The sequence below is a fragment of the Peromyscus maniculatus genome, chromosome 4 (assembly GCF_049852395.1).
Source record: "Peromyscus maniculatus bairdii isolate BWxNUB_F1_BW_parent chromosome 4, HU_Pman_BW_mat_3.1, whole genome shotgun sequence".
Classification (NCBI taxonomy): domain Eukaryota; kingdom Metazoa; phylum Chordata; class Mammalia; order Rodentia; family Cricetidae; genus Peromyscus; species Peromyscus maniculatus.
The window spans coordinates 2,755,986-2,770,383 of record NC_134855.1 but is presented as its reverse complement, the minus strand read 5'-3'; the positions used below and the strand labels follow the sequence as shown (position 1 = coordinate 2,770,383).

Here is a 14,398-nt window from a genome sequence, read left to right as displayed (position 1 = left end):
CTTTCCTGGAACTCGCTTTGGAGATTATTAAGAAATTTTATATTCATTTTACATACCAACTACAGGTCCCCCTCTCATCCCTCCTCCTGCCCCCCAGCCTTTTCCCCCTACGCACCTCCCATTCCCACCTCCTCCAAGGCAAGGTCTCCCATAAGGAGTCAGAAGAGCCTGGTACATTCAATTGAGGCAGGTCCAAGCCCCTTCCCCCTGAGCCAAGGCTGGGCAAGGTGTCCCACCATAGCATTGAGCTTCAAAAAGCCTGCCCATTCACCAGGGACAGAGCTTGATTCCACTGCCAGCTCCCCCCCCCCCCCAAACAGTTCGAGCTATACAACTGTCTCACCTATCCAGAAGGCCTAGTCCAGTCCACTGGGGGCTTCACAGCTATTGGTCCACAGTTCATGGGTTTCCACTAGTTTGCTTGGCCGTCTGTACGTTTTCCCATCATGATCTCAATATCCCTCACTCATAGAATCCCTCTTCTCTCTCATTGATTGGACTCCTGGAGCTCGGCCTGGCACCTGGCCATGAATCGCTGCATCTGCTTCTTGCTTTTTCTTAGATGGCACTTAACTTTGACAAGAGCACTTGTTTTTCCTGTGATGGCAGTAGTTAAATATGGTATGTTCTTTAGCCTTCCTTGGCTCTCAATTTTCCCACCACATAGTGGTCCTTATTTTTAATCTCTTCACGGCTGCTTCTGCCATTGCAGCTGTCTCCTTGTCCCCCTCCCTCTCGTTCTTCACATTCCTCCTGTCCTCTTTCCTCTTCTCCTTTCTTCCTCCTTTATTATTCTTGTGGAGCAAGTAGTCTACCACTGACTTATACCATCAGCCTCTATCTCCCCTGTACTTTCCTATTCCAAATGTCTTGGAAGAAGTCATGGTCCCTGTTGACCTAAATTGCTAATCTGAGTTCTCTTCTCTTTTTACCTTTCTGCAGCATTTGACACAGATGATCTTGTCTTTCTCCTTAAATACCTATTCCTCACTTCATTTGTAGGACATCTCCAACTTACCCTCACCCTCAAATACTCTACTTATCTGCCTTTAGTGTTGCAGTTTATGGCCTTTACCTAAATGTTTCTTAGTCCAAGAATTGTACGCTTTTATTCCTTGTGCTCCATATCCAGTGTTTGTGAAATCTGTTGACTCTCTGCACCTTATGTTAGCTGTCATTCATTGCCATCACTTTTCATCTATATTATGCTAACAACTCTTTTGTCATCTCTTTGTTTCCATCTTTGTCCCCTGTGGTCTGTTTTAAACATACCTGCTTTAGGTCAGATCATATAATTTTTTTTTTTTCTATTTCAAACTCTATCATTTTTTTAAAGCCATAATTCTTTCTTTTCTTTTTCTTTTCTTTTAAAGCCAAAATCCTTATCAGACTGTAATCAATGGGCTATCTTCTAGGTCCCAGTAGATATGTCTTTCTCATCATTTTCTTGGCACACTGCTCTAGGCACATTCTTAAGGGCTCAGTCGTCAGCTTTTCCTTATCAGCTACTCCTTGGAGTACTTTCCCCTGGCTCTTAGTGGCTAATGCTCATCTCCTCATCCTGTGAGCACTCAGATTTACTCAAATACTCACCCTGAGTACCCAGTTAATTTGCCTACTCTTATGCTGGTACTGCCAGTGTCTTGCAACACAGAGCAGTGTGTGTGTGTGTGTGTGTGTGTGTGTGTGTGTGTGTGTGTATGTGTGTGTGTGTGTGTGTGTGTTATAACATGTATATAACTAGCTTTCATCTTTCCTGGTATACTATATACCATGTAATATGTTATGGTTTTTAGCCATTCTATAATCTCTGCTAAGGCAATATTCACTGATTTATCCTGAAGACTTATAGTAGTTCTCAGTAGTTATTTTTATTTATTTTGGTATTTTTTGAATTGAATTTATGTACTTGTAACTTTGACTTTCTGCTATACAAAATTAAATTATTATCAATGAAAGTATTATGTATGGATTTACTTTATATCCAGATTAGTTATGATGAGTACATTTAGTCAAAAACAAGCCGAGTCAGAGTAAGGATTTCTTTCCAGCATTGTCTTAAGAGACAGAGAACCCTGAGTCTCTAGGAGCAAGAAATTAGCATAAGATCAGCATCCTGGGTTTAACCAATGGCCAACATTGACTTTGAGCAGTTTTCTTCAACTGTGTGTCTCAAGTTTACTGACTTCTAAATTGGCCACAATAATAGAATCTTCCTCATCCTGTTACTGTGACATTAATGAGAAATCCTGTAAAGTTGGATTGAAAATTCTCTCTGCCTTTTAGTTCAGAGGTACTATGACAAAATCAGAAAATCCTAAGTCATAAATGAGAACATTGTTTAACATTTATTTATTTATTTACTCATTTAGAAAGCCTCATTCAGTCAAGGGTGGCCTCGAACCCTCAATCCTTCCTCTGTTTTCTGAATGCTGAGAATTAAAGACCTATGCCACACTCAGCAACATTCATTGTTTAGATGGAACAGTAGCACCTAGGGAAGAACACTTCAAAAATTAAACCAATTCACAAGCATTACTGCACATTTAGGGAGTAAGGGGCAATAATTCTTTAAAATATATCTACAGTGGCTCTAGAAAGATGTCTCAGTGCTTAAGAGCAATGTCTGTACTTCCAGAGAACTTGGGTTCAATTCCTAGTACTCTCATGGTGGTTTACTACCATCTACAACTCCAGTTCCAGGGGATCTAACATCCTCTTTTGGTCTCTCAGCCACTTATGCACATGGTACATAGACATCCATGCAAGCAAAATACCCATATACATAAAGATAAATCATTTAAAAGTATCTAGTGCAAGATGCAATAAATAATTTAATATTTAATTAATTAATAGAAACTAATTATATAATGTTTATATAGTAAGAAAGAAACTTGTAAGTTTCTTTCACTAAAGTTGTAGTTTATTAGTCTTGTGTTAGAGGACATAAAAGAACTCCCCTGCTACTGGCATTTTTCTCGGAATTTCTTATTATCTTGGTTTAAGGACTGTGTGACCTGCTAGGCTGGAGAAGGTAAGTCTCATTTATTTTTAAAGACTGTGTGAAGGGTTGGGGATTTAGCTCAGTAGTAGAGCGCTTGCCTAGCAAGCGCCAGGCCCTGGGTTCAATCCTCAGCTCTGAAAAAAAAAAAAAGAAAGAAAGAAAGACTGTGTGTGTGTTTAGGGTTTAGGACTATTATGTTTCTAGTTGAGTATAGAATACCTCTTCATGGACATATTTGTTTTAATTCCATGAAAAGATTAAAATATATACCCTATGTTATTCTAGTACTTTTCACTTAACTTTTTAAGTTAGGCTATAAATGACGTATTGTTAGGCTAAATCAGCCAAAATTACACCTATGAAGTAGTTACTAGATTACTCTATGCTCCTCTGTTAAGGTTATAAACCAAACTTATGCTGAATTTCCACTATTTTCTTTGTGAAAAAATGGTATATACATGTGAAAGCTGAAAGGAGGGCAGTAACCTAATAATTTTCAATTTCATCTTTTATGGATAAGTCTTATTTTGTGTATGGGCCTGTAGATGTGGAGGAATGGGGAGTGGGGAAATGTAGGTAAAGAGTTGGGACATTCTGTTAGTTTTATGTAAAGTGTATTGAGTCTTTCTCTGTCCTATCAGCAGCTCCCAAAGAAACTACACAGACACTTCTTATTCATTACGAAAGCTCAGCTGATAGCTCAGGCTTGTTTCTCACTAGCTCATATAACTTAAATTAACCCATTTCTATTCATCTATGTGCTGCCACATGGCTTGTTATCTCATCACCTACATGCCATGCTTCCTCTGTGTCTCCTCCTGACTCTGTCTTCTTCCCAGCATTCTCTCTGTCCTGAAAATCCTGCCTAGCTATTGGCCGTTCAGCTTTTTTATTAAACCAATCAGCTTCATACTGTGTAAAGGAATATTCCATGACAGTAAAGTATAAGGTATTTAAATAATTTTTCATAGTTTTTTTTTTTTGTTTGGTTTTTGGTTTTTGGTTTTTCGAGATAGGGTTTCTCTGTGTAGCTTTGTGCCTTTCCTGGAACTCACTTGGTAGCCCAGGTTGGCCTCGGAACAGAGATCCGCCTGCCTCTGCCTCCCGAGTGCTGGGATTAAAGGCGTGCGCCGCCGCCGCCGCCGCCGCCGCCGCCGCCGCCGCCGCCGCCGCCGCCGCCGCCACCACCACCACCCGGCTTTAATCCCAGCACTCAGGAGGCAGAGGCAGGCGGATCTCTGAGTTCGAGGCCAGCCTGGGCTACCAAGTGAGTTCCAAGAAAGGCGCAAAGCTACACAGAGAAACCTGTCTCGAAAAACGAAAAAAAAAAAAAAAAAATTTTCATAGTTTTAAGACACTTGCAAACAGTCTTAATCACACTCCTTATAACTTAGTAGCCTTCATTCATTCCTGTTATAAGTTTAGTGGCCCTTGCTGTCTGTCCTGTGTAACTTTCACAGCAATCTAGTGAGCTATTGTACTATTCTCACGGATGAGGAAACAGTTATCTAGAGATGTACAATAGTATATTTTACAGAATGTGAACACAATAATGTCTGAGCCTTCTAAGTGTCATCTACTATTCTTCCACAGAGACATGTTAAGTTTCGTCTTTCTACTAAAAAGATTTTTTAGGATTTACTTAAGCAGTAATTTAAAGTTATAGTCCTTTTGATTTTTGCTCAGACAGATAAGAAAATAGAACTACCTAGCAGATATTTTAAATATAGAATTTTTAAAAATACAGTCTTCCATTGGGTTGTTGTTTTTTTACTTTTTGTGGGTTTTTTTTTTTTTTGTACCATAAATATGAGGAAGCAATTATAGAAATGTTGGTGCGCGCGCGTGTGTGTGTGTGTGTGTGTGTGTGTGTGTGTGTGTGTGTGTTGTATTTAAAACTTTCTTGTTTTCCTTTCACTAAAATTATCTGGTGATTCAGTAAGTCCTTTTTAGGTTGGAAGCCTTCCCATCTGGGATTGTTTTGTTAAGCTAGAATCATATTAGAAAAGAATCTTAAATTAGTAGGGAAAGAAAGACTGCATTCTTTAAGCTAAATGGTCAGATAACATTTACTAAAAAGGATCTAAATACTAAATATCCAATGGTGGCATAAGTGAGTGTAAACCAGATATTCTTGGCAGTATAAACTTGTGGGCCTAATCCTGTTAATTGTCCTCTCTGCTTCACACAGGGCTGTGGCATGACACACATGCACATCATACATTCCCATAATAAATGAATAATCATAAGTTTTAAAGAGACAGAGAAAGGAGTTGAAGAGATGGGTCAGGGGTTAAGAGCACAGGTTGCTCTTAGAGATGTACCACAGCTAACATTTGTAACTCCAGTTCCAGGGAATCCATCACCCTTTTCTGACTTCTGCAGGTAAAAAATTTTTAAAAAATGAAAAGATAAATATTAAACTATAGCATTTGGGGGCTGGCAAGATACCTCATATTTGATTACTGAATGCCATGTAAAAAAGCCAAATGTGATCATATATGTCTGTAATCCCAGAACTCCCACAGCCAGAGGAGAGACAGAGACAGGAAATTAGTCCAGAAGATGCAGGGCCAGCAGTGTGGCACAAACAATTAGATACCAGGAAAGTAATTCCTCAGCACTGCCCTTTGACGTCCACATGCATGCATGTTCACACTCACACATAGTAATAAATTACAGACTTCTCACTGCCAAATAAGCTGTAAGGAATCTAATCTTGTATGTAATTGTTATTTTACAAATGAAGTTAATATTAGCTGAGAAACTTAAATGATGCCACCAAAGTCATAGAGGTAAATAATTACTGTAACTAGAGCTGATAACCTGGGCCTTTTGTTCTAGTTTACTCTGTGTGTGTGTGTGTGTGTGTGTGTGTGTGTGTGTGTGTGTGTGTACATTGCATATGCAATAAATATGTACACATCTGCCAAATTTGGGTATTGAGGAGATGGCTTTGTGGCTAAGAGTGCCTACTGAACAAGCATGGGCATCTCAGTTGAATTCCTGTCACCCACGTAAATGGGTGGCTATGGCCCCACAATCCTAGAACCCAATTATTGAGGGGCCAAGGCAAGCCTGGCGGAGAAGGTGAGTTTCTAGTTCAGTGGATGATCCTGTTTCAAGGAAGTAAGGTGGAGAGGGATAGAGCAGTACAGCTATAAAGTCCTCTTCTGATCTCTGCATGTGCATTCTCTCTCTCTCTCTCTCTCTCTCTCTCTCTCTCTCTCTCTCTCTCTCTCTCTCGCACACACACATTACACAGACACACACCACAGAATACTTCGTAGATATACAGACACACATATAAAACAGACATACTACACAGTCATACATACCACCGAATACTACACACACACCACACACACACACACACACTACAGACACACATGTACCACAGATATACTACATAGACACACACCCACACCACAGACATACCACACAGACACACATATACCACAGACATGGCATGTGCATATATCATACACACATACACCACAGACATATATAATACATATTACATACATATGTACACCACAGACATACTATACACATAAAATTAAAAAAAAATATCCCAACATTTTTTTAAAAATCAATTTTTAAAATGTTTATTTTATGTCTGTTGATGTTTGCCCTCATAAATGTCTGTATGCTACAGTATACCACTTGGGTGACTGGTGCCCAAAGAGGCCAGAAGAGGATGTCTGATCTCCTAGAACTGAAATTACAGATCGTTATGAGCCACCATATGGGTGCTAGGAAACAAAGTCGTGTCCTCTGGAAGAGCAGCCAATGGTCTGCACTGCTGACCTATATTATCTCCAGCTCCTAGGATTCAGCATGTTTTAATAGACTAGAGAGTTCTTTCACTGCTAATTTAGGAAATGCATGGTACCGGGTTTTTGCACAGCTTTCAGTAGCAGTGTGATCAGTTAAAGTGGGGTTCACTGGCTCTTCTCTTTTCCCCCTTTGTATGTAGCTGATAGTTCTTGGTATAATACATTTTGTAGATTCTAAGTACTGTGGGTTTTTTCTTTTCCTTTTTCCTCCATACCCCTCTCCCGTCTCTTTCTTTGGTGTGTATCAGCATTTTTAGTTTGTCACATAGTTTCTTTTTATGTACTTCAATTTATCAAGTTTTCCTTTTAAAACTTGTGAATTTGGCATCAAAATTGAAAAGTTAAAAATAACTTTCACATTTTCTATGACTTGCTGTCATGATGTTTCTAGAACAATGACTCATTAGTTTTTGGTGTAGTGATCCTGCTCTTCACTGAAATGTGGGGCTGACTGTCTCCCAAGAGCCATCCAGTTGTCCAGGAGAAATTCATTAATCATTATAATGTCCGGTGATTTATGATGCTCCCTTTATCCTGTTTTCATGTAAGTTTGGCCCTCTTTGGGGGTTTTTCCTTCCTGATCCATTGGTAATGCATTGATGTCAAAGACTTTATGTCTTTATATGTGGTGGGTCACTTTCCTTCTCTAAATACTCCGGTGTTTATGGACTTTCCTACATACTTTTATTTTTTAAATAAAGGTTAGAATCCACTAGTTTAGCTCTAGGAAAAGGTTACTTCTATTAAGGAGACATCATCTTACCCAGGAACAGGAGATGTCTTCATCTATCCATGTCTATTCTTTTGTCCTATCAGATTGATTTTTTTTATAATTATATAATTTATATATTGTATACAATACATATATTGTAATTTATTTTTGTTTATTTGAATGTATGATAACAGTTTAGAAACTTATATATTTAAATTATTCAATATTTATAAAAGATGTATTGCAAAATGTAAATTTAAAAGCTTTTAATTATAGAAAATTCAAACAGAAGTTTTTGGGTTTTTTTTTTTTTTTAAAGATTTATTTATTTATTAGGTATACAGTGTTCTGCCTGCATGCCAGAAGAGGGTACTAGATCTCATTACAGATGGTTGTGAGCCACCATGTGGTTGCTGGGAATTGAACTCAGGACCTCTGGAAGTACAGCCAGTGCTCTTAACCTCTGAGCCATCTCTCCAGCCCCCAGAAGTTTTTTAAGTAGTATAATGAATCCTGTGCCCTTGAACAGTGAATATTTTCACATGCGATGTTATTAACTTACCAGCCTGATCCCATTCTCAACTCTGTATAACTTCACAAGGCATATTGTTGTTAAAGAGGACTTTCTAGGTGAATAATATTGGTTACCTTATTTTTGTAGTTTTGAAGAAACAAATGTTTACTTGTTTTTGTATTCTTTTAGTAGGTGTTGCTAATATTTGGAGTGTTTTAGATAGCAATTAAGTGATGTTTTAAAGAGCAATAAAGGCCAGGCACGTTGGTGCATGTCTTTAAACCTAGCACTTGGAAGGCAACAGCAAGTGGATCTCTGTTGGTGTCTTCAAACTAGCAGGCTGCACAGTGAGACTGTATTTGGTTTGATTTTCAGAGCAATTTAACAAACTTACATCAAAACAAAAGATTTAAATAGTATTTTCCTATCAGGGAAGTTTACAACTCAGGATGAATATGTATCAAGGATTTTAATATAGTTCACTAATGAATTAACCAGTAAGATGATAAAACTTAAGTATTTAAGATCTTGGGACTATGCAGTCCTTCTTTTTTTTAAAAAAAGTTACATTAAGATTACTAAGGTTAATATCCTATAGGTCACCTTTGGGTTGTCTTTTCTATTTGACAGAAATCATTTTCATATATCCTAGACACAAACCTGCAGGCTGCTATGTCACCTCACAGAACCAGAGTCCTTTATTAATTATGAGCAGCTAAATTAGAAACAAATATATTAGTCTAGAAAGCTCAGCAATCCTGGAGTCAGGTGTTAACTAGTCAGACAGCCTCTGGTTGTCTGCCCTGCACGGTTACTGTTGGTGAGGTTTTGTTGTGCTTACTGTGTGGCTGTGCTTGGCCTCTCCGGCAGAGATGCTTCTGCAGCAGGGACTGCTGGCCTTCAGGCTGACTCCTGTATTAAACTGTGCTTCATGATGGGGTAATGTTTCTAAGGAAGAGCCAAGTGGAGACTGGGATGGTAGAGTCACTCTGGTGTTCCTGCACCTTGTGGAGGTCCTCGTCCTCCACTGTCTGTCTGCTGTGCGTGCACCTTTCTGTGCCTTCAGCCTCGTTCTCCATATCTCACTTGAACCTTCTCTTCTCCTCCAACTGGCAATAAATAAGAATGTTATGGTGTTGAAAATATGTATTATACTGACAGGATTGTATATGTATGTCTTATTTTTCTTTAATTAGGCCTTTGTAAATTGTTTACAGTGCTTGCCTAAAAGTAAAAACCAATGTCTAGGTTGATTTCACTTAGCAAAATTGTTGGGATTTTTATTGATGTCTTTTTGGCTGTTCATTCCCACTCATTGTCCTTTTCCCACCCTGAATTGTAGCTTTGGAGTTAAAAAATCTCCTGTGTACTATTTGAATTAACCAAGAGAAAAATAGGATTTTCTTAGAGCTAAATTTTTAGATTGTATGAACTGTTTTGATATGTGATTTTAAGTAGGAAACCTGAAAAGACACCTTAAATTTATTGGAAAGACACAGAACAGTTAGCTTTCACATTAACTAAATATTGGTGATTATTTTAATGACAGATAAAACTATAAAACACTTAAAGTGTTCAATTTTTTTTAACAGGTTTTTTGTGTTTGTCTGTCTGAGACAGGGTTTCTATGTAGCCCTGGCTAGCTTTGAACTCACAGAGATCCACTTGCTTCTGTTTCCCACATGCTGGGATTAAAGGTGTATACTATCATGCCAGGCCCAAGAGGTTTAAGTTTTTTTTTTTTTTTTTTTTTTTTCCTTTTCTTCTTTTTTTTTTTCCCCTTTGGTCTTTCAAGACAGGGTTTCTCTGTGTAGCTCTGGCTGTCCTGGAACTCACTCTGTATACCAGGCTGACCTCAAACTCACAGAGATCCACCTGCCGCTGCCTCCTGAGTGCTGGGAAAGGTTTACGTCTTAACATAAGCTTTTCTACTTGATAAAGTTTACATTTGATGTAGAATTCAAGAAAACACCATTTATTCTTACATTCAATACAAAATCAAAAGTGATAATTAAAACAAAGAAATTTGCTACATAATCTATTCTTTCTTTTGTTGTCAAGATAAAGCAGAAGGAGTGGAAGAATAATGCTGACACTTTATATGAAGTTGTGTGTTTGGAAAGTGAGTCAGAGAGAGAGCGGAGGAAAACTACAGCCAGTCCTTCAGCTCGCCTGCCACAGTCTGGATCCCAGAGCTCCATGATCCCCTCTCCTCCAGAAGATGATGAAGAAGAAGGTAAGTGTAGATACGTTGGTTTGTGTGTAGGGTAGAGGGCTGTCCACACTACTGCAGCTTCATCTTCATGGGGGCTGGTGGTGGGATGTGGTATTGGAGTTCATTCCATGAGCACTTGTGAGCATCCCCCATAGACAAGCAACAAGGAGAGGCTGGAAATAGTTGACATTGGCCTGCCCCACCCACCTCTCTCTGTGTATTTATTTCTCTGTGCACATGTGTTTTGTACTTGTATAACAGTGTACCTGTGAAGGTCAGGGGGCAACTTGGTTGGAATCTGTTCTTTCCTTTTACCCTGTGGGTTGCAGGGATTACCCTGAGGTCACCAAGCATAGCAGCAAGCACCTCTACCCAATGAGCCGCCTCACCAGCCCACATTTGGCATTCTTTAAGGTACTTGGAACCAGATTGGGGAAAATGAGATTTTATAATCTGGTCACTATTTAATGGCAATACACAGAAGTGGAGACTAGAGGAAGTCTCAGGCACAGAAGAGGAAAGCATTCCATGGTTGTCTAGCTCCTAACAGTACAAGGGCTTCATTTGTAATGAAGGAAACTGATGATGATAGTAGATCATTTGAGTTTGAATCTGTGAAGTTCATTCAAAATTTGTAAAATTCATTTTTCACTGTAAGGAGTTTGTGGAACATCATAAGAGTAATTTTTGAGCTGGAATTGAAAGTGCAAAAACTCAGTGGTGATGAATGGGCTTCTCTGAACATTTCTGGCTAAGAAATCACATTAACAAAAAAATAGAGGTGCAAGGAATGATTAACTTTGTTAAAAGACATAAATACCTATGATCGTGTGTGCATTTTCAAGTTAGAGTAAGCACTGGCTTTTTAGGTACTCTTTCTTGGGATGGGGGCTGTAAGTCCCTCTGTCTTGTGGTTATTCACCTTATGTTCTTTTTTAGGACTATTAATGTCTAATGATTAAATGCTTATTGTGTGGTAGCAAGGTGCCTTATTCTCATAATCCTCACAGTAAGCCTAAAAAATAGAAATTATTATTGTCCTCATTTTTCACATCAAGAAGTAAAATCAGAGAAAAGTACATTTCAGGCTACATGCGTAGAAAATGGCAGTCATAATTTGAATCAAATTCATGTACTTACCGTCTGAGTTGAAGTCTGTTTTCATCTTCTGCATTTAGTTATCATAAATCACTGAAATGCAAAAAAGACCCATGGTTTTTTTTGTTTTTGTTTTTTGTTTTTTGTTTTTTTAAGTCAGGTGCAGTTTGACATTCCCCTGGCAAACCTCTCTCTTCTTTCTATTAGATTTATTTATTTATTTTATGTATGTGGGTGTTTTGTCTACATATATGTCTGCACACTAGAAGAGGGTATTAGATTCAGTGACACTCCAAGTTATAGGTGGTTCCTGAGGAAAAGGTCTCATTTCCAGAGAGGTGTCTCCCCCACAAGACATCAGACAGGAAATAGAGCACTTACAAAACAGTATTCTGAAACTTGAAATGACTTTGCATCCCTTTCTCTGCCTCTGACCTGTGTACCTGGGACTCCAATGACAAATTCCCCATTACTGTTGAGATTTTTTGAAGGGTTTAGAGCAGTAGGAGAGAATTGTGAAAGATAGATCTTCCTACTGCTTATGAAGGACTTAACACCCCATGTAAATGTTAGCACATTTTTCTTGACATTACACAGATTTCATTGTATGATTGGATCTCACCAGCAGCACCCAGCCCATTTTAGCACATCTTTTTGTCTTCTTCCCAGGTTGTATGATGGATGTTTTAATGAATGGGAAATTGAGAAATTACAAAGTAGTGTCATTCTGGCGTCCTAATGAGTTTGGAAAAATTGACCTAAGTGTCTTGAGCTTTTTCTCTTCTTAATAATACAGAAATATCTCATTTATATTCAGTCTGTCTTTCCCTTATCTCACAATCAAAACTATGATAAAATCCAAAATGTTACCATGTAGGAAGTTTAATAATAGGTGTCAAAGATTTATGAGCTTTTAAAGTCAGTGCTTTGTGGTAGTCCTCTCTTGAGGAGAGGTGTACGGTGATGCTATCCTCACAGTTTGGCTGTGAAAATGTGTGAAGACAAGTGCTGTACACCCACTTAGTGAGAATGTAAATTAGTACAACTGTTTGAGAAGGCAATTGGTCAGGTACTTACTAAGTCCTAAATAGTAATGGTGTTTTTACCTTAGGAAGTACATTTCTAGGCATATGACTAATAAAGCAGTGAAACAACATTATCCTAACTACTGAAAGCAAAGCATTGAGAACCTTGCAGTGTCCAGAAAGAGGATTAAGTAGATAATAGCCATTGTCACCTTCTGTTTCTTAAGGTTTGGTGCTGGGTGTGACCCAGGGTCTCAGATTTTGTCTGTAACTGAGCTATGTCCTCAGCCTTACTTTACCACCTGCATATTTTATATTCCCTAAATTCTTGATTAAGTTTTATTATGTTTTTAGTGTGTATGGATATTTTACCTGCATGTATGTCTGTACACCATGTGCATTCCTGGTGTCCAAGGAGGACAGAAAAGGGCTTTAGATCCCCTGGAACTGGAGTTACAGATGGTTATGAGCCACCATATGGGTATTGGGAACTAAAATGAGGTTCTGGAAGAGTAGCTGCTGTTCTTAACCACTGTGCCATCTCTCTATCACCCTCTAAATTCTTAATTAGTTAATTTTAGTTATTTAAATTTTAAATTATTAATTTTGTCCTTTTATGTTCTGTTTTCTGTTATAAATTAATGTCATTCTGTGGAACATTTAGAAAGTTGTAACATGAAAGAAGAGAAAAATATTTATGATAATTCATAATTCCCTCAGGTAGTGATATTAATGTCTTAATGTGCTCACTGCCATCTGCTTGGTGTTTTAGCAGATCACACTGGCAATTTCAGTCTCCGTATGTTTATTATATCATGATGTAAACACAAACACTTGCATTCGTTATATTGTATACATGTCATAATTCATTATTTTTTTAAATTAGTATGCAAGTATTAGGCATCATTACAGCATTGTAAAATATGTAAATGTAAAAGTGGGGAAAGAGTGTTGGGGAGACGAACAGGAGAGAAGATTCAACAACAAAACATCACTTACCACTACTCCTTTATTAGACTCTTAGGTAACTAAGTTTGTTGTTTACTATTTTAAATAAAACTGCTAAGTGTGTTTGTATATAAAACTATGTGCTTAGAAAAGGAGAAAAACATTCCACATTTTGAGTTGTTTATTTTATAGATAAATGACTCTTTCCTATAATTGACATAATAAAGACTTAGATAGAAAGCAAAGGAGAATTAAACAGGTTATAAAAGCATTGTACCTTAGACAGGGTTCATACATTTATACATCAATACTAAGAACATATATTAATGACTTTATAATAATTTAAATATACAGTAAGATAAATACATAATAAAAGTTTGCATTTGATTTTTATATTCCCATTTTTTTTATAAATATGAATTTTGCTTATTGCAGATAACGATGAACCTCTCTTGAGTGGATTTGGTGATGTGTCCAAAGAATGTGCAGAAAAAATTCTTGAAACATGGGGAGAACTCCTGTCAAAATGGTGAGTTACAGAATTGGTCTGCTGTGCATCCGTCACTCTGATGAATCTTACCTAGTTCTGAATCTAGAACCGATACCAGAAATCTGCAAGTAAAGCCTCATTCTAGAATCTAATAGACATTTATAAGGATAACATTGGAGATGTGGATCAGTTTGAGACTTAGCAGAAGCCTAGGAAAGTCTCATTGATAGAAAAATGTTCAGACATGGAATACAGAGTCGAGAGGGAGAGATCAGTCGGTCCTGGCAGTGAAGAAGATAGGACTGACCGGCTGGCAGATGATAACAGCAGAGCTGTGTTGTAGCTGCCAACCCCATTCTCTCAGCCAGAGCTGCCTCACTTGCCAAGCTCTAACTGAAGGAGTATAAGGTCTCTGTACAATGACTTGCACAAAGGAGACTGCCCCACAAATCTACTTGAGGCTACAAAATCTATTTGTAAAAGTGTGCCCTCCACTAGAGAGGTAAGGAAAGTAATGGTCACAGGCCTGATTCTATGGTATTCTGAAATTAGA

At 38.0% G+C, this 14,398-nt stretch overlaps 1 protein-coding gene across 7 annotated transcripts in view; it reads left to right on the top strand.

The window, feature by feature from the left end:
- Rabgap1 (RAB GTPase activating protein 1) overlaps positions 1-14,398 on the top strand; it is a 125,885-nt gene that overhangs the window by 48,589 nt on the left and 62,898 nt on the right. For all 7 annotated transcript variants that reach the window (XM_015986153.3, XM_076568475.1, XM_006992533.4 and 4 more), the window contains 2 exons: positions 10,131-10,305; positions 13,791-13,884. In XM_015986153.3, coding sequence (XP_015841639.1) covers positions 10,131-10,305; positions 13,791-13,884 — 269 coding nt within the window. The remainder of the gene's footprint in view (positions 1-10,130; positions 10,306-13,790; positions 13,885-14,398) is intronic.